Below are 25,156 nucleotides of genomic sequence, written 5' to 3' on the forward strand. Positions count from 1 at the left end.
GGATTTAAATCCAGTTGGAGGCTGGTCACAAGTGGTATCTCCCATGGCTCCGTATTGAAGCCAGTTCTCTTCAATATCTTTATCAGGGATCTGGATGAGGGGTTTGAGTTCACCCTCGGGAAGTTTGCAGATGACACCAAAGTGGGCTGTGAGTGTTTATCTCCTTGAGGGCAGGAAGACTCTGCAGAGGGATCTGGATAGGCTGGACTGATGGGCCAAGGCCAACTGTATGAAGGTCAACTAGGCCAAGTGTCGGGTCCTGCACTGGTGGGTACAACAACCCCATGCAATGCTACATGCTGAGGGAAGAGGGACCTGGGGGTATTGGCTGATAGCCAGTTAAATATGAGCCAGCCATGTGCTCACATGGCCAAGAAGTCCAACAGCATCCTGGCTTGTAGCAGAAGTAGTGTGGCCAGCAGGACTAGGGAAGTGATTGTTCCTCTGTACTTGGCTCTGGTGAGGCCACACCTTGAGTACTGTGTTCAGTTTTGGGCCCCTCACTACAAGAAGGACATGGAGGTGCTGGAGCGTGTCCAAAGGAGGGCAATGAAGCTGGTGAAGGGCCTAAAGAACAAGTCTTATGAGAAGCAGCTGAGGGAGCTGGGGTTGTTTAACATGGAGAAAAGAAGGCTCAGGGGAAACCTTACCACTCTCTACAGCTACCTCAGTGGAGATGGGGGGGGTTGGTCTCTTCTCCAAAGCAACAAGCGATAGGATGAGAGGAAATAGCCTCAAGTTGCACCAGGGGAGGTTTATGTCGGATACTAGGAAAAAATTCGTCCCTAAAAGGATTGTGTAGCATTGCAACAGGCTGCCCAGTGAAGTTAGTTGAGTCCCTGGAGGTATCTAAGAAACGTGTACATGTAGAGCTTAGTAGCATGGCTTAGCGGTGGACTAGTACTAGGTTAAAGGTTGAACTTAACCTTAGAGGTCTTTTCCAGCCTAAATCATTCTATGATTCGATTTAATGAATGTACCTCTGCTTTTCCTCTAGTCATCCAGTTTTTATGTTCTCTAATAATTTACCTTCATCCTGCCCACCATACTGTTCAGGACAGTGATGACTCCTGGGCCTTGAGGCAAGCTTTTATTCTTTCCATCATTTACAATAACTTCTCATTAGTAGGTGAACATGAAACTCTATTAACATGGTTTTGGCTTCAGTCAGTGATTTATCCCTTTGTTTTTCTTTTGATCCTTTATTAGGTGCAGGTGGGACACTTCAGGAAGGTGAATTTTCATCAGCATGGTGGAAGAGATAATACTTTCTCAAAAAGAACAACTCAGCAGACTGTGGTCTTTTTGCAGCCTGGTAGCAAGTAGTGGCAGCCTTGCCACCTCCATGTGTGTCTTATCACAGCTACCCACTTGCTGAAGCTCCAAAGCGCTTCTCCCATCCTCTTTTCATTCTTGCAGATTTCACCCAGTCACTGATGATGCTCGCTTCTAACTTGCGTGCCTCTATGACAGATGGCGGGTCAGCTGGATTGTGTCCTCTAGAGAAAGCAGAGCAGTATGAGCTAGTTAGGGGAGAGCACTACATTTTGGCTAAGCCATATCTTTGTCTCTTGCATAGGGAAAGCATAGCCAGGGAACTAACGGACAGAGATCATCTCTTTAGTCTCGTGGTTTGTACTTCATATTTAAACTCCAGAAAACAAGTTAACATAGTGCCCGTTAACATAAAGCTCTCCCTTGCGTCATTGGCTGTTGCCCTCTGCTGGAGGACTGAAGGCTGATGGTTAATGCCTGGAGACTGCTTCATATGACTGATTGCCACAGGCCATCAGACACTCATGGCAAGCAGAACATGTTCCAAGAAAGTACGTGAGTTTAGGGATGAGTCCTGCATAACCTGTCTTCCGTGAAGGCTATAAGACCACTTGCATTAGGTTAGAAAATGACTCCAAAATTATGCCTTAACAGTCTGGTATTCAGTTCTATTTAAATAAAGTATCTCCTTGTTCTGTGGACTGTGGCTAGCTAAGACCAAACACCCATGGCAGTAGGATCTTGGCATCCAAAGGACAGTAACCTGTCAGTTACTTCATACTTACCGGAGATCCAGGTGATGAGCACCTCCTTTAATGGTTATTACAATTAGTGAAGGACTTAGGCTGCTATTTATCTGGAATGAAAGAAAGAGAGACAAACTCTCAGAGTAACCAAGCAGAACTGGACATCAGTTCTGAAAACTGATGTGGGTAGGAGTGATAAAGTGCATGGGAAGAGATTGTAGGTATAGCTGGTACTGTGTGCATGACTAACTCCTCTTGAGTCAAACCCTCTGACTCAGGTAAATTGGAGGCTTCCTATAATATGAAAATCCAGCCTAATTTAGAGAAGGCAGTTTGAAATACAAGGTTCATCCACTCTAAGGACCATGTTCCTTTTGTAGCTGGGACTGCCAAGCCAGCCTAAAACAAGGGACCACCTGCAGTATAATCAAGAGTTCAATTAACTCAAAATCCTGTTTTGAGTCTTTTAAAAGTAGAGTTCTATCACCACTCTGAATTTTTGTTGACTCTAAACTGAAATGTTCCCAGGTTTAGATTGATGATTACAGCAACTGCCTGATCTAACAAAACATGCTGAGAAAGGAAAATTCAAGGCGCATGCAGTGCTGAGACTGTCTTGAAATAGAATTGCAACAGGTTAAGGTTCATAGAATCATAGAATGGTTTGGGTTGAAAGAGACCTTAAAGCCCATAGTTCTATGCCCCAGGGACACCTCCCACCAGCCCAGGCTGCCCAAAAACTGATCCAACCTGGCCTTGAACACTTCCAGGGGTGGGGTAGACCCACAAGGTGCTGGATTCCTGATGTGTCTGCTCTACGCAGGAAGCCACTGCTACTGCTGCAATGTTCCTGGCTGTTTGGCTACTCACTACTCAAACATGTCTGTCATTAACATCCGGCAACTCCTGAATGGTTCAGCATAAAACAGCCACTTGCAGAAATTCAGATAGGCTAAAGTTGAATTGCCAGCACTGATTTGAAAGGGCGAGGTGGGCAGTGCATCACCTGGGAAGGCTGCTGTCTGTGCTTGGTAGATGGGAGTTAACCTGCTTACCCCACCTCCAGCCCATGGGTCCAAGTCTCCGTTTGAAAAAATGATGTTGCTTGCACTTTTCAAGTCTGAAATTCAAAGATGACATTTGACAGGCTTCCTTTCTGCCCATTTACCCACTGGCATTTGGTTTCTACAGCAAATAAAAACAGTAACAGAAAACACAGGACAACAGAACTTCCCACTTCCATTTCAGAGAGAGAAAAGTCTGCTCAAGCCCTTATGCTGGGCCTGATGGCTGTGTTTTTCTGCTGGCACTTGTTAGCTGTGCCTGTCCCTGCAGAGCTCAGCCAGGCTAAAGGAATGCAGGGAGCAAATATGAGCTACGTGATGAGCACCCAACACAACACACCTCCTCCCCAGAAGTTTGTCTGCAGCCACTGTGCTCTTGGCTTCACGCTCCATTTGCTCTGACAGTACTGTTCTCTCATGGCTTCTGTGAAGGGCATCTCGGGGAACATGTCAGTCACGTTGTTGCTGTCAAACGTTAAGTTGATCTCCGTACAGACCTGAAAGAGGTACAAGAACTGCCATTGGAGGTGGGGGGGTGGGGGAATAAACGGGGCAGCTGTTGAAGCTTGCTGGTGTCTCTAACACCTTACCTGATAGTCCCAGGCCTCAGCATCCATGCCAGTGCCACAGCCTGTGGGATCAGCACAGGGCCGGTACAGTCGGTATATGTCATAACACTGTACTGAGCCAGAGGAGTTGTAAAATACCCCTGCCAGGTGGAAACACAACACAAAGCCAACTTATCATTAACCCTCTGCCCTCTCAGTCACAGCCTTTGTGAAAGTCGTGCATCCAAGACCAAGGAAAGGGTGAATACCCCAGGTAAGTGAGCAGGTAAGGAAGGAAAAGCCCTAGCAGCATATGTACCAGCTTTGGGTTGTGATCACAACTTTATGCCAAAGTGTTCATAAGGTCTCGCTACCATCTATGTCTATCCCTTTGTTATAAATGAGGTCTCAACTCAATCTGAATTTTGTAATATTTATAAAACAAATATTTCTAAAAGGTATAAAAGGCAAGTAAACAGCGCTGGGTGTGCGGAGAGTCTATGCTCCACCAACACGCACACACGGACATCAAACATTCTAAATATACAGAACATTGCTTTGCATACTAAACCCAAGTATGTCTATACATACGTACAATCAGGATAGGTAACAAACAATCCTTTAAGTTCCATAACTTACTAAACTCGAGTACGCCTATACATGTGTAAAATCAGGAAAGGTAACAAACAACCCTTTAAGTTCCATGACTGAACAGTCTCCATTTTCGATTCCTTTTCTTGATTACTAACAAGTCTCCATTTTCCATTCCCTTTGAACAATATGTCTCGCTTTAAGTTGTCAAGCAACTCGGTCTTCAGGCCTTATGTATCCCGTTCTTCCCAGATCGAAGAAAAGCATATCCATCTCCTTTTCAAGGCCAATGAGGCCTGGGTCAAAAGGCACGTTCAGGTCAACAGGGGGCGTAACAGCAAAGGCCTTCGATGGCTGTAGCAGCAGAGGGGCCCATGGCCTAGCAGTCGGATCAGTAAAGGAGCCCGCAGCTCCCTCACTATCTGGCAAGCCACATGTTTGTGATTGTGGCTCCACATGGCTCTTCAAGGCCTCAGAGACTGCTCTCAGGTGCTGAGCAATCCCACTGCAACCTTGCCATTTTTAGTTGCAGAGTCCCACACCTTGACCTCAGTTTGGTCCCATATTTCAGGCTCATAAACTGTCCAATTGTTAATAAGGAGAATAAGCTGTAAGGTTACCAGGACAGTCTTTGTTCCTAAGGACATGTGATTCCCCATAATGCGCAACTGCTTACCAGCGAGAGGCAGTTGTGTGCACAGGTCCGCTTCTCTCAGCTCGAGCTTCTCTCCAGCTCCAGTGCACCTATTTCCAGCGACTTTCTGTGTGAGCTTCTCTGAGCAGTTTGCTGAGTTTAGCCGAACCTATCTTCATGAGGCAATCAAAGTGCCTGTTCCTGTCCTGGTCTCCGTTTTGCCAGCCTGTTCCTCTTCACTTCTTTTTCCTGCTTCTTTATTGATGTAACTTCATCGTGTTGCCTTTTTTTATCTTGAGGGCAGGCTCCCTCTTATACCCTTCTCTCCACAGCAGTTCTTTTCAAAACAACTTTTCATTGGTCAAACAACTTTGAATGTAACAACAACAGCAAACACCCAGAAACATCCATGCCTTAAGGGCTGGAGAACAAGAGAACCAGCTGGGGAACAAGAAACCGGAGACTGCATGGAGTCTCCTGAATCACAGAATCACAGAATCACAGAATTTTCTAGGTTGGAAGAGACCTCAAGGTCATCGAGTCCAACCTCCAACCTAACGCTAACAGCCCTCCACTAAACCATATCCCTAAGCTCTACATCTAAACGTCTTTTGAAGACTTCCAGGGATGGTGACTCCACCACTTCCCTGGGCAGCCTGTTCCAGTGCCTCACAACCCTTTCAGTGAAGAAGTTCTTCCTAACATCTAGCCTAAAACTCCCCTGGCTCAACTTAAACCCATTCCCCCTCGTCCTGTCACCCTTCTTTGTTCCCTCTAAACTCTTTTATATTCCTGATGGCCTAATGTTATCTCAACCACGGGGCTTTCCAACCCCCATGGCCATATTCCCAAATCTCCCCCTTCTTTATTAATATCAACCATTTTCTCAACACGAATTACCACTCCATACATAACAGACCCTATGTCTTAAATCATTGTCCATATGCTTCTTGAAGTCTTGGTAGCTTTGATGCTGTAAACACTTTCTTGGGCAGTCTGTTCCAGTGCCCAAACACCTCTTGGTGAAGAACCTTTTCCTAACACCCAGCCTGACCCTCCCCTGTTGCAGCTCTATGCTGTTCCCTTGGGTCCTGTAGCTGTTTCCAGAGAGCAGAGATCAGCATCTGCCCCTTCGCAGAGATGCCAGCTCCATCAGCATGGTACTGCTGTTTCAGGTGTCCAGCTCTGAATGTAAACCATCCCTCAGCCCAGAGAAAATGTTCATCAGTTCTTGAAGCCACGTGAGATGCAAAGCCAGGCACCTGCTTTCTGCTAACCATCTCCTGTTTGGTATATTTATAGGTTTTCCGATTTGATCCACGCAACACTTCCTGGCTCCAGGTTGCCAGCATGCTGGAGCGGCAGACACGCTTCCATGCAGATGTGCTGTCTGATCATACCTTTCTGTGGGTGGTGGGACACTGCTGGAGACCCTCACCCGCACTGTGGAATCATACCAGCCCGCTGACAACAAGTGGGAGTTTGCAGCTCCTTTCCCCGTGCCTATTGCTGATCATGCAGGCACAGTACACAAGGGAGTCCTCTATATTTCAGGTGACAAAGCTAATCAAAATCAGCATATTCCCATATACTTTCATTGATTTTTTAGTGGCATCTGAACATCACAGTCCAAGCCTGTATCTACACCAACACCCACAGCTTTTCCTGCTGTGTCAGCACAACCTCACTGTGATCTTGAATTGCAGGAGCCATTTTCTTTCCATGACATTAAACGTGACATCATCTACTTGCAAACCACACTCCTACTTGGTTCTGACCTTGCAGTCCTGGCTAAAATCCCAAAGCTTTGCTGTCTGAAAGGTAAATGAGGGTCCTAGTGCTAGGGATGGGATTATACTCTGGTATTAATCTGAAGGGAAGATGTGGGACTAACTCCCCTGCACTGCACTGTTAGTCCATATAAAAATAAGTACAGTGCAGGTTCTTACCTTCTTACCTGCAGTACCTGTACAGCTCTTATCCTCTAAGAGACCCCTTGGTCTTTACAAGGATCTTTGGTAGATGGTGCAGTATGTATGTATGCAAGAAAGCACCATGGATTTAAACATTTCACGGAACTGCTGGAGGACCTTTAGGTTCTACAGCTACTAATTCAGACTTGAAAGATAGTCTTTAGTTTGTCCTTGGAAAAGCACTGTGGTGTTTGTGTTATTGATCTGCAGTTAAAAGTCCTGGGGTCTGCCCATCATTGCTATAGGATCCATGCTTCTTAACCCCTTATTGCCAGCTGGGATCCCTGTGCTGATCTAGTCCACATTATTTTTTAACTGTACATTTGCAAAGACCTGCACTTACCTGCAACTATTTGTACACCTAAGGTCTGGAGAGCAGAAAAGGCAGTACAGAGGCTGTCTGATAGCAACACACACTCCACTGACAGCAGAACACTTCCTGTACTGGCTGTGCAGATGACCAAAAAGGAAGGATACTGGTTCAGCCAGAGGAAAAGCTGAGGCTCAGGTACAAGTCCCTGCTTTGGCTCAGTTGACCCATGGTACCACAGAAAGCTCATTTAACTGCTGTTTGTCTTGATTCCTACTGGACAGCAAGGACAAAATTGCCTCCTAGCTTCACAGAGCTTCAAATGTGCTGTAGTGATCTAGGTTGGATAACACTATTCCAGAAGTACCCCTTATGTAAAAGACCTGACCTGTCTATAACATTAATTTCCTTCTAAAATCAGTGGTGTAACTGCAAATTTGATTTACCCTGCGCAAGCAAACTCAGAAATTAAGTGTTACTTTAATAAAATATGTAAAAATAAGTTCCATGCAGACAATGTGCCTATGTTGTCCTGGTTTTGGCTGGGACAAAAGTTAATTTAACCAAAGCTAATTTTCTTCATAGAGAAGAGATGGTGCTGTGTTTTGAGTTTTTGATGAAAATAGCAGTGATAGCACACCAATGTATTCAGTTGTTGCTGAGCAGTGTTTACAGAGTCAAGACTTTTCTATTTCTTGTGCTGCCCTGCCAGTGAGGAGGCTGAATGAGAGCTGGGAGGGGACATAGCCAGCACAGTTGGCCTAAAATGGCCAAAGCAATATTATATTCCATACCACAGAATGTCATGCTCAACAATAAAACTGGGGGAATGGGGAAGGAGGAAGGGGGGACATTGAGAGTTGTGGCATTTGTCTTCTCAAGAAACCGTTATATGTGATGGTATTGCTTTCCTGGAAATTACTGAACATCTGCTTGCTGATGGGAAATAGCAAAAAAAAAATCCATATTTTGCTTTGCTTGCATGCACAGCTTTTGCTTTACCTAGTATACTATTTTTATCTCAACCCACAAGTTTTTCTAACTTCTACCTTTCTGATTCTCACCCCAGTGCACTGTTGTTGAGTAATAAGTGGCTGTGTGGAGCTCAGCAGCCTAATAGGGTTACACCACAATGCATACAGAGAAAGCATCAAAGCCCCAGGAAGCTGGGCATATGCCCAACCAGAAGTATCACCTTCATTTTTTGCAAAGCCTCTCTGCAGGTTGGAATTCAACAGGCAGAAAGTTAAAAGTATTTACCCTTCCAATAGCAGCACTTTTGACCTGTAAGGAGCTTTTTATAAGTCAGCCCTGAAATACACAAATGAGTGCCTAAAAGAGAAAGTTGACGATAGCAATGGCAGATTGGCTCTGAACTTTGAATCTTTGTCAGTAGTTCAAAGAACTTCAAGTGTTTTTCTTTCAAAAAACTATTCTGTGACTCTGTGTGCTGGAAGCAGATTCCGTAACTAAAGCCATTTGTGCTTCCTGGTTGCACCGGAAATACCCCAAGAGCTGATACAAAACTCAGTTGTGAATAACTATCTGCAGAAACAGTTGGAACTATTTTTTTAAAATAATATCTAAGAAGCTCATGTTTTAAATTTCATACCATGTCAGCTCTGCTGATGTTTGCAGAATGTTTTCTGGATGTTTGGGCAGTGAGGCACTGTAACAGGTTGCCCTGAGAGGTTGTGGATGCCCCATCCCTGGAGGTGTTCAAGACCAGGTTGCATAGAGCCTTATCCAACCTGATCTAGTGGGTTGCATCCCTGCCCATGGCAGGGGTTTGAAGCTATATGATCTTTAAGGTCCCTTCCAACCCAAGCTATTCTATGATTCTGAGACTGACAGATGGATTTTCAAGATTTCTGCTCTTCTTCTAGGGGGCTTCTCAGCAGGTAAAACCTTACGAGACACTTACAGCTACCTCCCCCACCTCCGACGTTGGACTAGCAACTCTGCCATGACCTTTACCCGCTGTGATCATGGGATGGCTACAGTAAAAGACAGAATCTTTTGCATTGGAGGAAGGACACTAAAAGGAGTAAGTTCATTTGTTCTTGTAACACCAATTCTCTTCCAAAATGGAGTCTCTGTACTGCTAGGCCCTGACTGCATTATTCCATCTGGATGACCAACAACTTTATTATTTTTGTTCTCTTAGTGAACTTGTGTAGCTGCAAGTTAGGCCAGTAAGCTTATGCAAGCATACCTACCCAAAATCATGCCCACTAAAAGCTGCCTTGTCATACCCTGTTTGCCAGGGTACAAAGGCTCTTTAAAGCTCTATTTTACATAGAGAAAACATACAGTGTAGCTGCAGCCTAATGCAGGAAAACCTAAGGGTAAAATTGCTCATGTACCTGCCCAAAATATGTTGATTTTCCTTGTTTGTGCTGAGAGGGTATAAAACACTGGCAAATAGAAGAGGAATGAATTGCAGTGAAGACACCAGCCTAGATTTTAGGAGACATAAGTTCAAATCCTGGAATGGATCATTCAAATCATTCAAAGATCATTCAGCAATTCATATTTGAAAGTAAAGATTCAGGATCCCATGCCCAATTTTGGCATGGCCAGTGCTGTTTCTTTCAAAGGAATGAATGTGTCTTAGAGTACTTAATTGCTTACTGAGGAAGTGATAGAAATCTGTAAAGAGAAACTGCACATCAGATCTGACATCAAATTCCTCCAGATGACACAAACTCAGTTATTATCTAGAATTCAGTGCACTGTAGCTCTCTTCCCATGAGGTCCTCCATAATGTGTTAAGTCTACGGAGACTAGGAAGGACTTAAGCTAAACCAATTCCAGTAGGTTCCTGTGGCTCATTCCTCCTATTTTCCAAGAACAAGCATATTTTAAAGCAGTTCTTGAATGGCATTATTTTATTTAATTCAGCTTCTTTTGATGCTTTGATTTCTAAATTAAGACTGAAGATGTGGCACCTTGAGTTCCGCTGTATTCAAACACATGTCGAGATTTCCTCTACCATGAACCAAACAAGCCTGATGTGACATTGATACCTGCTTGAGGTGTAATATGATGGATCAGTGTTGGTCTGGTTCTTTGCAGGTGGAGGAATGGATTCACGTTGATGCAACAGAGTACTATTGTCCTGTAAATGATCAGTGGACAACGCTGTCACTATCCCCATTCAGCGGCTGCCAGTTCAGTATCACAGCCTGTGAGTCTATGCTCTACCTCACAGGAGGTGGGTCACTACACGACATGCAAAAAGAAGACAGTGTTTTCATGTATGACATAGAGGGGCAGGTATGGAAGAAAGCCAGTTCCCTGCCTAAAGCTCTGGTTGATCATGCCTCTTGCATGATTAAATTGTCCCAAGTGAATGCAACTGGTGAGCCAGGGAGAGGCACAAAGTGCTCCCTCACCAGCAGGAGGGAGAAATGTACTCCCAGCTTGTTCATCACAAAGAAAAAAAAGTTCCACTCTTCCTCTGAAGAGAAGTAGGATGTGAATAGGTCGAGCTGATCTGACAGTGTTTGCCAAGAGGTTAGTGCTTTAGCAACACTTCTAGTTCTCTAGCCAAACATTTTCAGCTGTGATTTAGAATTGACACTTTATATTGCTGGCTGAAAATTTATGTACTCACAGAGATAAGCATATACCATGCATTTACAATTGTCTTGCCACTCAGATAAGATTGTAGGGCATTATGATGGCAACCTTGTCCTCAACTAGCAGACCAGAGAACTTCCTTCAGTGAACATGCACTGAATCTGTGACTGCTTGAGCCAGAGTATGGGTAAACATTTAGAAAAGAACCAAGTACCTTAGAAGTCACATTTCATCGAAAGTCAACAGCATGCAATATTTTTGCAGCAAGGGCCGCAATGGCTGAAAAATTTTACAAGGATAAGTTTGAAAAGGTGAGAGAATGAACCTGCCATCATGCATTCCAATGGATGAAACCAATACAGCACAAACCATCCCACTGGAAAATCAGAGTTGTACCAGCTCCGACAATACATAAACCACATAATGATGAGGTGCTTCTAGAAAACAGGATTTTAAATGAAAGACCAATCTGATAAGATTAACTCACCAACAAGAGCTGCCAGGCCTTCAATTGGGTCTGTCTGGGCAAGGATTTGTTCACAGCCAACCTGGATGAGACACATTACAGGCAAATTGCAGGCATGACAGGTAACAGTCTATGCCACAGAAGGGATAAACAGGAAGATTTGTCTAAAGTATCACTTGCATATTTGATTGCAACATCTTTTTGGTGTTTTTTCCTCTCTCTAGCAACAAAATACATAGAAACAGTGAGAAAGAACTAAGCCTGTTTCTTTTCCAAGGTAAACATCCACAGCTATGTGGAGGACACTTACAAGGAACAGTTCTTCCTCCTGCAATCAGAATACTTTAATGCCCTTCTCAAAGGAGGTTAGAATATTATTTCCATTTTACAGATCATTAAACAGAACCTAGAAGGGAGCTGGATGGCCAGTGGAGCCAGAGACAGCAACTCCTGGATCCCTGTAATACATGGCCTGTAGCACCTCTTGCATAGTGTGCATTTTGCTCCAGGTAGGACTTACACCACAAATGTCAGCTGCTGTCTTAGCCACAAGGCCAGAAGGATGTACAGTTCCATTAGCCTAGTGTACAGGAGTGCAGCAGAGAACAGAAGCACAAGGCTGACAGCAAAGCAGAAGTCAAGAGCTGCAATAGTGACAGGTGATCTGGGACCTTTTTCAGGCCCCAGTTGCTGTCTAAGAAGTGTTTGTAACCAGGCTCTTTTCCCACACTTGGCCATCTCCTACTCTTAAAAGTTTTTGGGTTTTCTAGTCCCCATACCAGCAGGCATTTCTCCTCATTGTACTCTGAGGTGTAGCATTTTACCAGATGGTACTTTAAAAAGGAACCTGATTTTTAGAACTCCAACCTACCCACCAAGAAAAATATGTCTATGAAAGTGTTTCAAGGCTACCACAAACTACATTTTTTGAAATGCTGTATATTTTAGCAATCAAAACTGAAGTCAACAAACTTGCACAGGCCATTTTGTCTAAAGTAAACACAGAGAATGGCAGGTATGGCTCCAGCAAGCCCTCCCTGACAAGCCTGATAGCAATGCATTTCAAACACAACAGCCACCATCTCAGAGGGGCTTAAAACATGTAGATTTATTATCATCACAGTGGAAGTGCTATAACCCACCACTACCTCTCCCTGTCACCACCACCCAGTGGTGTGTACCTGATTGTGCCCCATGCTGTGCAGCCCTGCACTCAGGTCATTGAAGTGTATGTCCCTCCCTTCAGAAAGTGCAATTCTCACCTGTGTCCTGGTACTCACCTTCACTGGATTAGCAGGGAGGTGACCCATAAAATCAGTTTTGTAAGGGTAGTCCATCATGGCCATCATGGTGAAGGCATTTCTAGCAAAACCAAAAAGCTGGTAAACATCCTCCTTGTTAGAAATCTTATTGCATGTAGCCATTTTGCTGCTGATTTCATCATAAGCTACAGAATAAAAGCAAATGAAAGGCATGAACTTCAACAGAGTAAACCAATACCAGGCTGCAGCATCTTGTTTCACTCAAGGATAATGAGATATGTAACACATAGCTGAGGTTTCCAGCAGGAAGGGTATGTTACATCTAAATTTACACAAACACAGATGTTCAGGCAAAGCCTTCCTGTGTGGCTTCACTGGCCTGAAGCCTGCATCTCCCCCTCATGAGACACAGAAACCTCCCTGGGGAACATTGGTGGAAGCAGCACCCTCTGAGACAGAACAGTTGCGGCTGATGCAGTGAAAAGAGCAGTAAGTACAAGGCTGTCCTCCCCAGCACCCTGTGTGGCAACGTCCTCCTTGCTCCCTCAGGCTCTGCTGCCTCCCACCTGCTGTGCCCTTCAGAGCCAAGCAGGACAGTCTCATCAACCAGGCTCTTGTGCAGGAGAACAGATATCCAAGCACAGATATCACAGATATTACCAGCATCAAATAGAAGGTGTTTTTGAAAACTCTTTTTTTTTTTTTTTTTTCTCCTGCAGAAAAGACTGTTTAATTAACACAGTGCAATCCTCCATATAGATATTTACATTTTAGTGTCCATTACTAATTATAATACTGATCGAAACTGTTTGTGAAATCAAAAATCAATCATGCAAGCAGGAAGGTCAGGCAGACATTTGCATTGATTTAGCTGGAACCCAGTTAAGGCCTAACCAAAAACCTGACAGAATCAACTTTTTGTCCCCATCCCAGAGTCTACCTACCCCTGGGAAACAGTCTGTGGGGCCATTTGTTCTTACCTCCACTCAGGCACAGATTCTTAATCTGATGGAAGGCTTTGCGTACAGCTGTGACACAGTCTGGTCCAGACTTCTGGAAGTCCTGAAAGGACAGAAAATGACAGGATTACAGTTGTACAGAGGAGATATGTGCAGAGCACATTCACAACTCACAGCACATTCACAACTGAAACAACTCAGAGGTATCATCTGAACAGGGGTTCTGAGAAGGAATTATGTGCAGATGCTACACAGGGAAGCTGCCAGAAGTACCAGGAGATGACAGAAGTTACTTGCCCACTATGGCCAGAATCATATCTGCATCTCCAGAAGCAATGATGGTTGTGCTTCTGCTTTAAGCTCCAGAAATCAGAATGTGCCACCACAAACTAACAGCCTGCACAGCTCAGACCAAGCAGTAATTGTTTCACCAGGTCACTACTGGGACTAGCCTTTAGACAAAACACTTTGCACTTTGTGGAGCCATTAGACTGAACATGAAACAATGAGAGTAGACATGTGCCTTGACCAGGACATGGGAACAGGTACCAGACTATTAGGGCCAAGAGCTGTTTTTTATTTTTAAAACATATAATAGAGGCCTCCTACTGTACTTTATCTGTAAGAAGGAGCCACACAGGGCTGAGCACTGGATTGGGAAACCAAGACCTGCTTTTCTTCTTAAGCCTGCCAGTGACCTACCAGATGACCAAGAAGGCCAAGTCTTCTTTTCTCGGGAAAAGCACTACTGATCCTCTTGAAAAAGCACTGTAAAGTATGCTTCAAGAGCTGTGGCTGGTTATGCTGTTGGAACAAGTTGTTTCTGCCACTGAAGGCAACCTGAACTGTTTCTCTTCTGTCAGCTTGTAAGGCAGTTTGAGATCTGCCCACAACCAGTACTTTGTAATAGTAAGTAGTAGGGCTCTTTTAAGGTCTCTTCATCATGTGAGAACAATGGTAACTAACCACAGACCACTAGCTAAGCGTTTTTCTTACAAAGACACAGCCTCAACTAGAAACAGATATGGAATATTCCTTTGACTCCTCTCTGTGCCTTTTTGTCTGAAAGTTCAAGAAATCACTTTGGGATTTTCCATGGTTTAAATCTCCTTCTGTGTGTGCTTATTGTCAACTAATGGCTCTAGACTGTAGCATGCAGATTAGTCAGTTTGGGATGGAAGAGTAAGTCTGTTCTGGCTGCAGTGAGCACTGAGGTCCCTGAGAGGCTAATGCCGAACTGCTGCAGTGTGCTGCCTGACACATAATGAACCACTGCCGCTTTTGCTTTTCCCCAGCAGACCATTATGGACATAGAAACAGGTCAGCTGAGCTGTTGCAGAGGCAGGAGGCATTACAGACATTCCAAGAAAAGCTGTTCCAACTTGGCAATCAAAGCTTTCAGGCTGCCAGCTTTACTTTTTTGAATTACACCTAATTCAGAAGTCTAAACCAATCTGAAGTTGATCGCTTGGCCAGCCCCTGCAGCAGTAAGCTTACAGGAAGCACGCGTGTTGCTGTACATGTATTCTTCACACTAGGGCTTTCTGTCTGGCTGCAGGGATGGCAGTTGGTGTACATATAAACCTAGTCTTATGCAAATACCATACACAGAATAAACTTTCTGACCTTTGCTCTCTTCCCCTGTGAGCTGTAGGCTCATGAAATGTGCCAGAAATGCTCAATAAAAGTCATAGAGAAAGCTGCTTTGAGAGAACATACTCTGACTCAGAAGCAGAAAGCTGAAGAGAGAGCTCCCACAATGATTCACAGAAGGTTTGTGCCTTGATTAGTATTAACAGCTCTCAGGGGCATTTGTTCACTGAGCAGGGCAGCTGAATTCAGCCTTCAGATGCACAGGGTTGCTGTTATATAGACATGCTGAAGGTGGAAGGAATTACTTTGAAAACAACTCAAAGTGCTTGCTTAGTATCTGAGTTAGTTTTTTTTTTTTTTTTTTTTTCACATGAAAAGGTCAAAGCCCTGTTTTCAGGGGTGTGTAATGACTCACAGCACATTCACAACTGAAACAAGTCAGAGCTATCATCTGAACAGGGGTTCTGAGAAGGAATTCACTTCATCCAGAGAAGAATTCCCACTATTGAGCATGTTAGACAATTGAGTGATACCATATATTCAAAATGTATAATTTTAAGACAAGATGTCTTTTGTTCACTTATATACTTAAATTTTCAAATGCTATTGAGTTTATTTTCACAACTCTCTTCTTTATGCTTACCAGTAATACTGTCTGCGCTGTAAGTCTCTGCATTAAAATAAGGTTTTATATACATGTATGTAACAAGAGCAAAAGGACCACATGTCAAACACAGGTAGTTCACACAAAGCCACATGTGTCACCCAGATCTAGAAAATCATACCAAAGAGGCAAAACAGCCACCATCACAAGATTTCAGTACTACCAGCTAGTACATTTCTTTCCATGTAAACTAAATGCAAGTCAGTTCTCAGCAATACTCCCACAGATACTTTCATTTATTCTGATGTTCTTAGGACGTGAAAGCCACATTTAAATTTTGGTTTTCAGTGAATCCAGGACACCATGCACGTTTTTATTTAGTGAAATATTCAAGTTCTTCATTGAAATGCAACCATATTGAGACTAAGGATCTACAGTGAATCATAAATATCAATGCAAAAACATTTTGAAAGAGGATTTGAACAATTAATTATCCATTTTTTTTCAGCCAGGTATAAAGGAAAACTTTCAGCCTGTAATTTGGACAACTCACTAGAAATGGAAAAGTGAATTCTTAGTGGTACTAAACATCATGGAACTGTTTTGTGTTGCTTACAAGAGCAGCACCTTTGAGCGCTGAGCTGCCCCAGCCACAGCAACAGTCAAAACTATTTGCAGCTGCTGCTTTTCCTTGCAGATCTGTGTAGCACTGATGCTGCAAAAACAGCTGTCTGTCTAAAGACATGGAAAAGAAAAAAAATCCTGCCTTCTTAAAGGAAGAAGAAAAACGTTCTTGCAAAGAGCTACTACTTACTGCTGTTACATCTCTGAAGAACTGAGTGGGGTCTCCAAGCCCAGCCACAGACAACAGAGGAGCACTAGCAGCTAATGCTCCAGCTACAATGTTCGGGTACTTCATCCTCATGTAAGCGCTCAGCATTCCTCCATAGCTGGCACAGGACAGAGAAGAGTTATTTCCTTTAACAGATAGATTATAACATACTAACTTGAAAGATCAGGCCAGCAGGCACAAGCTCACTGAACTCAAAAAAACAAAATGTTTATGCAAATCTAGGTGTCATCCTTATGTAAAAATACCTAGTTATAGTTAATGTACACAGCACGTTCTACTGACTTTTCCCCAGACCCTGAAGTCAACTCTTATGGGAATACACTAGCCCAATTGGATTCTGCAGACAAATATAAATGCTGCCTTTATCTAACTCTGCCCCATCCTGACCATGTCTTGATGATTTCAGTGCAGAACCAACTGGGGCTCAAGTCAAGCTGTCATTACCTAATGGGTGAAGGAGACAACATTTTGCATATAGGATTATAAAGACTGTCTAAAGAGCTAACAAGCAAAGGGTGTCCCTGGACACTACAGAATATTCAGCTCCCTCTACTGCTGGGAAATGGGACGCAGTTATCTTGGGCAACCCAAATAACAGCTTCATGAATTATCAGCAAAGGCCTAGGGAATGGGAGACATTAACAAATACCACATCAAAACTCAAAGCTGCCTTGACAGCTTCAGTGACAGGGCCACAGATCTGCAGATATATCTGGGATTGCTAGATAAACCCAATGCCACAAAAGTTATTCAGATGCATTTTTTTTTTTTTTTTTGTGTTACTCTGAGGTCATTCCTGGGGCTGATAAATGACAACCCTAACACAGAGATAACAACACCTCGTCTGACTCCAGCCTCTTCACTCACAGCTCAGAAGTATTCAAGTCCCACATCACCCACATGTAAAGCCATATACTTTTCTCTAACTCTGGTCTTGGAAACAGAAAAAAAAAATTGACACAAGAAAATTCAGTTCCACTGGATAGTTTGGCAAAACTGTAAGCAACTTAAGGTTGTTGTTCCCCCCTCCCCCTTGCCCCCTCTTCCCTCCCCCCCCAAGAAACATGTTGCTCCAATACTGCTATATTTCAGTATTCTTCAGATAGGTTTAGTGCTGTTTAGAGCTGCTGCATGTTTAACTCCGATTTACAAACAAACAGCTGTAGTCTAATTGCTAGCAGGTCTCACTGAATCCCACCTCCCCACCCAAGGACTGTCCTGGCCCTTTTTACACTAGCTACTGTCCTGGTAGACATGGTACAAACACCACTGGGATCAACAACCCAGTCACCACTACAGTGAGCTGCAGTGTAATGATAACCACCTGATCAAATGCTTTTTAGCTCACTGCAATGTCTGAGAAGCCCTGTACTCATTGGAAACCTTTTAAAGGGAAGCACCTCTTCTGTAGGAAGCCATTCAAGAGAAAGGGACGCAATATCAACACAGCTCTGAACTGCAGCTGAGCAAGCATTTTGAGGAAGGATGTCTGTTGGAAGCCAGGACTAACCAAGCAGCAGATTACAGAGCAGAATTATAAAAGATCCTACAATGAAAATGGCTAGATACTGATAAAGAGGCTGTGTTTAATAAAAAGCTGGTGGGCCCCAAGAAAGAATATTTTACCAATTATTGATTTTCAGCATTTTTCATGTAAAATCATGTGATACTGCAGGAGGAACTTATCTTCTGCAGTTCTGGCTGACTTGTACATTAAAGATATCTAGAAACATCCAGTCTCCAAAACAAACATTCCCAAAGGCAATCACAAGTCAAGACTAATTCTTAATGGGAGAGCTGCCTGGGTCCTGGAGATAAGCTCTCAAGGAGCTCAGGCACATATGCTGTCTATAGAATAGCTTAGAGCTCTGCCTCTAAAGCTTGCTGGGGAGCTAAATGTAACTATGAGAACACCACAACTGTGTCTAGGAAAGGATGCAGAGAAGGGAAGAACCACACACAACCTTTACCTGCCTCCAAAAGCAATGACAGGGCAGTCTGCAGCACCATACTGCTGCTTAAGCTCAGTAATTAGCACTGCGTAGTCAGCAAGGGCTTGTTCCACAGTAAGCAGACCAGTCCTCTTCAGCTGTATTGACTCATGTCCAAATGGAAGAGACTTGCCATAGTACCTCTGAAAGTAAGGAGATATGCTGCAAAAATGTTGGTGTCAAAGCCTAGGCCTTCCTTGTTCTTCATGATAGGAATGGGACAAGTGTGCACAAATGGGAAGTGATAACAGAGCACACACCATCCCCTTAACTTATTCTTAACTGAGCAAATGCTCAGATTCTCCAGAATCTGCTTATATCAGATAAATAGAGACCTTCAGGATATGTCCCATAAAGGATGGTAAAGTTCAGGACAAGCTACTTCAGTGGGTGCCAAGTAGAGCCTTGACATGTCTCTCTCGTGAAATCCCCAACTAGAAAAGGGAACAGTGTATAATCTCTTCATGCATAGGTTGGAGAATAATAGATTTGTTAGGGTGGTGTACCTAGGAACAGGATGGTTTGGGACTTCAGAGGCTAGAAAGGAAAACATTACCTTAACGAAAGAACTCTCCAGTCCAGTGTGGAGTTCAAGACCGGTAGAAACTATTTACAACAGCAGTGATCTAAATCAAATATGCCATAGGATAAGTTTTACTGAAACAGTAGTCTCTATCCTGGATTGGTGGTAGGCATAATAAAAAAAATATCATAGGCTGTGGTTAAATAATGAAGAGCTACTACTATGACAAGAAAGCCTGCAGCAGGTCTACCTCTGCTTTGTGGCAAGACATATTATTTTTCTGAACCTGGAGAAAGATGAATTTGGTAATACTAACACAACTCTATAATATGCATAATGACTAAAATACTCACATGCTCAGCAAATATCACAAGTGCTTCCTGTTCCTCTGCTAATTCAAATATGAAGTCGGAGTTCTGAGCAAAAGTCCAGATATCACCTTCATTGCCAGTATAGAGAAAGACTGGTCCAAGTCCTTTGTTCCAGAACTTTACTGAGTGAGGTAATTGACAGAAGACATACAACAAAAACAAACAAAACTGTCAGAGCATGAAATGTCTGGTTTTGGTGACTTTGGACAGGAGCTTAATGAGGAAGAACTCTTTGAACAGGCTGATCCCTGAGACCTGTGTTGGGGAATACAGATGTTAGAAAGGCCAGGCTACAGAAATCTGTCATTTGAGCAGGGTTCAGTAAGAGCTTCCATGAGATCACTATATGGCCTGGAACTTTTACTTCTGCCTAAAACTCCTGAAAATCTCAGATCTACAAGGAATTTGCAAACAGCTGCCCCCAAAAGAGTGATTTCCCATTTATATACCCATTTCAACCTAAATTGTCCCAAAACACTTGCACAGATCACTTTTCCTACAAAATGAACATTGAGGAATTGCCTGCCTCTTTCTAATGCTTTTATTGTGATGTACAACCCAGAGCCAAGCTGTAAATAACATTTGTTTTATCTTCTGATCTGTCTATAACTGATGGCAAATTGAGACTACCAGGAGGAGCTGACTGATGATGCCAATACTTGCTTGTGTAACACATGGCTGCTTTAGTGCTGACTTTGTCAAACATTTGATTTTAGCTTACTCTTAAATTGTACAGGAGTCAAGGGGAGGGTGGTGGGGAGAATAAATAGCTTTCTTCAACAAGACTTCAGACTGTCAGTTAAGCATTAAATTTATCACCTAAAAGGAACCTCCAACAGAGGTCATGCTATGGATGCAACTGCAGCATGTCAGGCAAGGCTGTTACTATTAACAGATATTCTCAATGCAGACCTGCCAGAGCAAGTATTGGCTTGGAAACAGGCCTGAAATGTGTCATTAGTGAAATTCTTCATCTTTGTTAACAAAAAGGCTGATTCTTTTTGTGTTGCATCTGTTTTGGGTATCAGGTAGGAAAGTGAAATGCTCTATTTACTCTGGCATTTCTTCTCATATGCTTCATGGCTTCTGTAGCAAACAGCTGTGCACAAGAGCCAAAAACACAAACAGGTTGCTTAAACATATCTATTTTCAGATTTAAATCCTGGGGCAACTGCCAGCTAACCTCAAGACAGTCAGACGCCTGGTTGTGAAATAATAGTCTCCTTGAATTTCTCACTGATAATCCAAAGACTTGTATTGCACAAGAAGCAGAAAGAGGGAAACTACTCAGCATGTTTTGTTTCTCACAGATAAATTTAGCTCTAAATTTACAGACTTTGCCCTGGCAGGTCATGCAGATAAAACATAACACTTTAAAAATCAACTTTTGCAATGCTTTAGACCAGGTGATCCCTAAGTTCTGCTGAAAAATGGTCATTTTATTTGTGAAATTTCAGTCCTGGGTATGCCATCAAAATTCACTAGTGTTCTGATCTTTGTGCCAAAGTGATCCCTGAGCTCATGCTTGGTATAATACATATAACAAGATGACAGTGATGAACAAGCTGCAGTATCAGATAATGAGAAGGCAATAATGTGCCTAACAGGCTCCAGGCACAGGCCTGTAGGCCTCAGATGACAGTGTGTGAGTGCTAGAACTGGCCAGCGCTACCCAAAGGTAGGTAGCACTCTGGGCTGATGTTAATCACAGCGCCACACTTGCTGTCTCACTGCAAATCTCCCTGATAACTCCAAGCACACAGTACTCAAAAACATCTGACTCTAGTTATTGAAATTATGATGAAAATGAAAGCACATTGTTTGGAAAAGTCTCCTCTCTCGCACTTCTTGTCACTCAGAAGATAACACATTATTTAGCTAGAAAGACAGACACTGCAGGCTCCTTGTACTCTTTGTTCAGCATGCCTTAAGCTATCTAAAGTTGTTGGGTTGTGAATAATGTGAAACACAGGCCCAAGAGACATCTTTCTTGGAGTTGTCTTCAGGTGTAAAAATCACCAGTACTGACTACAACATTTGGGTCACTGTTTTTCCTGATGCACTGAAGTTGCACTTGTAAGAAGATACTGTGTCTAACTGAAAATACACATGCACAGGGCAAGCCCAGTTCAAACCTACCACTGCCATTTTTTCTTACCTGCTCACATTGCTAAGAGGCCAATCTCCACATCTGCACCACACATCTCATTACCAGAATGAGGAACTGAAGGGGATGAGAGGAGAGGCTAAGCAAAGTGGGTCGTTAAAGGCTGGTGCTCGGATCAGACCGACTCCTGGCAGATCAGCACAGCTCTCTGAGATTCTCTGTCCCTGTGCACGAGTGGCGAGCCTTTGGAAAGCTCGATCGCTGCCACAGGCCGCAGTGCACCCCCAGGGCCCAGGACCCACCTGAGACCAGGTACCGCTGCGGGAAGGTCTCGTTGCTACAGGTCTTGAAGCTGAAGTGGTCCCGCACCTGCTGGAAGAACCGCTCCTCCAGGCCAGGCCCCGCTGGCCGGGCAGCTGGAGGAAAGGACCATCAGTGCAGGGCTGACCGACGACGGCCGCCACCCCCTGGTACGGCGCGGCGTGGCCAGACCCGGCCCGGCCCAGCCCGGCTGGCGGGAGGGTGCGGGCCTGTCCATGTCCGTCTGGGGCAGGGGAGCCCAGAGTGCCCAGCCGGTGAGGCCCGGGCCGACTGGGGGCTCTCGCCCGGAGGGGACGGACCCGGGGGGGCTCGCAGCACGGCACGGGGCGCAAGGAAGCAGAGCAAGGGCCTGCCTCGGGCACCCACCGGGCGCGCCGCAGGCCGGCAGCAGCAGCGGGAAGAGGCAGAAGAGCAGCAGCAGCGGGCGCGTTCCCATGGCAACCTCCCGCTCGCGCCTCCGCTCCGCGGGCACCGACCCGACCGCCGGCGCGGGAGCTCTGGGCGGCTGGGCAAAGAACCCCGTGGCCCGCCGTGTCCTGTGATAACGCCCCCTCACGTGACCACACGGGCGCCATATCTACCGAGGCACTGCCGTGTTGTCTGGGGGTGTTCCGTCAGCTGCTGCTTTTGGGTGCAGCTGGGCCCTGCTGGGGGCTCATGCAGGCAGCGCGGACCCTGAGCCCGCTGGGCCCCATGCAGCTGGCAGCGGGATGGAGCTGAGCATCGGCAGGGCTCAGTGACAGTGTGCTAGGGCAGGGGTGGTAAGGCATTTGTGGCAATGCTTGGTGATGTGTGCAGCTGGTGGGATTGCTGTGCCTGCCGTTGACTGTGCAGCAAGCTCCTTGCTGGGACCATGTGGGGCGTTGTGGGCAGCAGGCAGGCTGTCTGTGCCAGCTGCTCTCTGGGCCTCCTGCTTCAGTGTTGGAAGCCCAGCTTGTGCAATGAGGAGGAGGAAGGTGAAATTCAGCATGGTTCTGTGCTGGTGCTAGGCCACCACTCCACCCCTGCAGATCTGGGGAATGCTGTTGTGCAAGGGGTGAGGAGTCTCCAAACTGTAATGCACCATGTTATAAATGAGGTCTCAACTCAATCTGAATTTTGTAATATCTATAAAACAAATACTTATAAAAGGTATAAAAGGCAAATAAACAGTGCTGGGTGTATGGGGAGTCTACGCTCCACCAACATGCACACACGAACATCAAACATTCTAAATATACAGAACATTGCTTTACATACTAAACTCGAGTACGCCTATACATGTGTAAAATCAGGAAAGGTAACAAACAACCCTTTAAGTTCCATGACTTAACAGTCTCCATTTTCGATTCCTTTTCTTGATTACTAACAAGTCTCCATTTTCCATTCCCTTTGAACAATATGTCTCGCTTTAAGTTGTCAAGCAACTCGGTCTTCAGGCCTTATGTATCCCGTTCTTCCCAGATCGAAGAAAAGCATATCCATCTCCTTTTCAAGGCCAATGAGGCCTGGGTCAAAAGGCACGTTCAGGTCAACAGGGGGCGTAACAGCAAAGGCCTTCGATGGCTGTAGCAGCAGAGGGGCCCATGGCCTAGCAGTCGGATCAGTAAAGGAGCCCGCAGCTCCCTCACTATCTGGCAAGCCACATGTTTGTGATTGTGGCTCCACATGGCTCTTCAAGGCCTCAGAGACTGCTCTCAGGTGCCGAGCAATCCCACTGCAACCTTGCCATTTTTAGTTGCAGAGTCCCACACCTTGACCTCAGTTTGGTCCCATATTTCAGGCTCATAAACTGTCCAATTGTTAATAAGGAGAATAAGCTGTAAGGTTACCAGGACAGTCTTTGTTCCTAAGGACATGTGATTCTCCATAATGCGCAACTGCTTACCAGTGAGACGCAGTTGTGTGCACAGGTCCGCTTCTCTCAGCTCGAGCTTCTCTCCAGCTCCAGTGCACCTATTTCCAGAGACTTTCTGTGCGAGCTTCTCTGAGCAGTTTGCTGAGTCTGGCCAAACCTATCTTCAATGTGCCTGCTCCCGCCCTGGTCTCCATTCTCCCAGCCTGTTCCTCTTCACTTCTTTTTCCTGCTTCTTTATTGATGTAACTTCATCGTGTTGCCTTTTTTTATCTTGAGGGCAGGCTCCCCTCTTATACCCTTCTCTCCACTGCAGTTCTTTTCAAAACAACTTTTCATTGGTCAAACAACTTTGAATGTAACAACAACAGCAAACACCCAGAAACATCCATGCCTTAAGGGCTGGAGAACAAGAGAACCAGCTGGGGAACAAGAAACCGGAGACTGCATGGAGTCTCCTGAATCACCCTTCTTTGTTCCCTCTAAACTCTTTTATATTCCTGATGGCCTCGTCGTTAAGAGTCTAATGTTATCTCAACCACGGGGCTTTCCAACCCCCATGGCCACATTCCCAAATCTCCCCCTTCTTTATTAATATCAACAATTTTCTCAACATGAATTACCACTCCATATATAACAACCATAAATGTTTGTTCATTGTCTTTTGTATTATAAAAACAAGGAGTTCTTTTTGAGGAGCGGGAGTTGTGAAAGCTCCCTGCTGAAGTAAGGAGCTGTATAATGCTTGGCTAGACACTATGAAAATTCTTTTGCTTAATGTAACAAAAAAGAGAACTTCCTCCCCTTCTCTCCTTCTGCATCTCAGTTGCCTCTTTTGTTCAAAGACACTGCTGCAAAGCTCATGTAACCATCTCCTGATAAGTTGCTAAACTAGTGTATCAACATCTTGCCTTCCTGTCTCATGCTGGGCCAACATGACCAAGTAGAAAAAGAAATTGAACCACAACGCCGAGGAAGACTACGGCCTTCATCTTCACGACCACCAGAGGGACAGAGACGACCCCCTAGCAACAGTGTGCGCAGTCGCAGAACATACCAGGATGTGCTGCGTAATCCTGGAATTACCAAGATATAAAAAGGGACCCTGGTGGGGGTGAGGCGTGCACTGTTGGCGGAGCTGAGACTCCCCGGCTGCCCAGCGCTGTTTTGCTTGCTGTTGGCTTACTCAATAAATTCCTTTCTATGATTAATACTCTCTGAATTGGTTAATGCTCTCTGAAAATTAATTAAGGGGGCAATTTATAACACAAACCAGCCTCTCCACTGTCTTCTGCTCTTCCTACATTTGTAGCATTCACATTGTGGTGTAGGATCAGTGCTTCATTTGCAGGAAGAATAATAACACCTAATGCCTGCTCTTTGATGCCTTTGCATGAGAAGGAGGAGATGGGCAGGGCTAAAAGCTCAGTCCTGCCTTCACACAGAGCACATGGCAACTGGGCTGTATAGTGCTTGGAGGTGAGAGGGGAAAAAAAAAGTTGTAACAGTGCAGGAGGCACTCAGGGCAAGGGCCAGGAACCATGGT

The 25,156-nt window shown here is 44.6% G+C and overlaps 2 protein-coding genes and 1 long non-coding RNA gene across 5 annotated transcripts in view; 1 reads left to right on the plus strand and 2 right to left on the minus strand.

Moving 5' to 3' along the window:
• The window catches only part of LOC311421990, a 130,929-nt gene that overhangs the window by 89,814 nt on the left and 15,959 nt on the right, over nt 1-25,156 (minus strand). The gene's annotated exons all lie outside the window — the stretch shown is intronic.
• Nucleotides 1,077-24,103, minus strand: DPP7 (dipeptidyl peptidase 7). 3 transcript variants are annotated; one of them, XM_084494579.1, is made up of 13 exons: nt 22,143-24,103; nt 21,758-21,871; nt 19,331-19,470; nt 18,434-18,597; nt 16,425-16,560; nt 13,435-13,516; nt 12,473-12,639; nt 11,214-11,274; nt 3,676-3,794; nt 3,426-3,582; nt 3,077-3,141; nt 2,061-2,131; nt 1,077-1,499 (listed from the first exon to the last, which is right to left on the minus strand). In XM_084494579.1, the coding sequence occupies exons 1-13, from the start codon at nt 22,210-22,212 to the stop codon at nt 1,364-1,366; spliced, it is 1,482 nt and encodes a 493-aa protein (XP_084350705.1). In that variant the 5' UTR covers nt 22,213-24,103; the 3' UTR covers nt 1,077-1,363. The 3 variants fall into 3 exon arrangements, with proteins under 3 accessions (XP_084350705.1, XP_084350704.1, XP_084350703.1); XM_084494578.1 differs by having other exon boundaries at nt 3,426-3,600; XM_084494577.1 differs by having other exon boundaries at nt 18,434-18,616; nt 19,290-19,470.
• On the plus strand, nt 5,802-10,629 carry LOC311421891 (kelch-like protein 9; the record flags this gene model as incomplete). The annotated part of the gene is given in 7 exon segments (XM_084494319.1): nt 5,802-5,819; nt 5,956-6,018; nt 6,161-6,260; nt 6,263-6,412; nt 9,028-9,188; nt 10,220-10,609; nt 10,612-10,629. Coding segments are annotated over 7 exon segments (900 nt in total).

The sequence above is a fragment of the Aythya ferina genome, assembly GCF_964211825.1.
Source record: "Aythya ferina genome assembly, chromosome: 20".
NCBI classification, from domain to species: domain Eukaryota; kingdom Metazoa; phylum Chordata; class Aves; order Anseriformes; family Anatidae; genus Aythya; species Aythya ferina.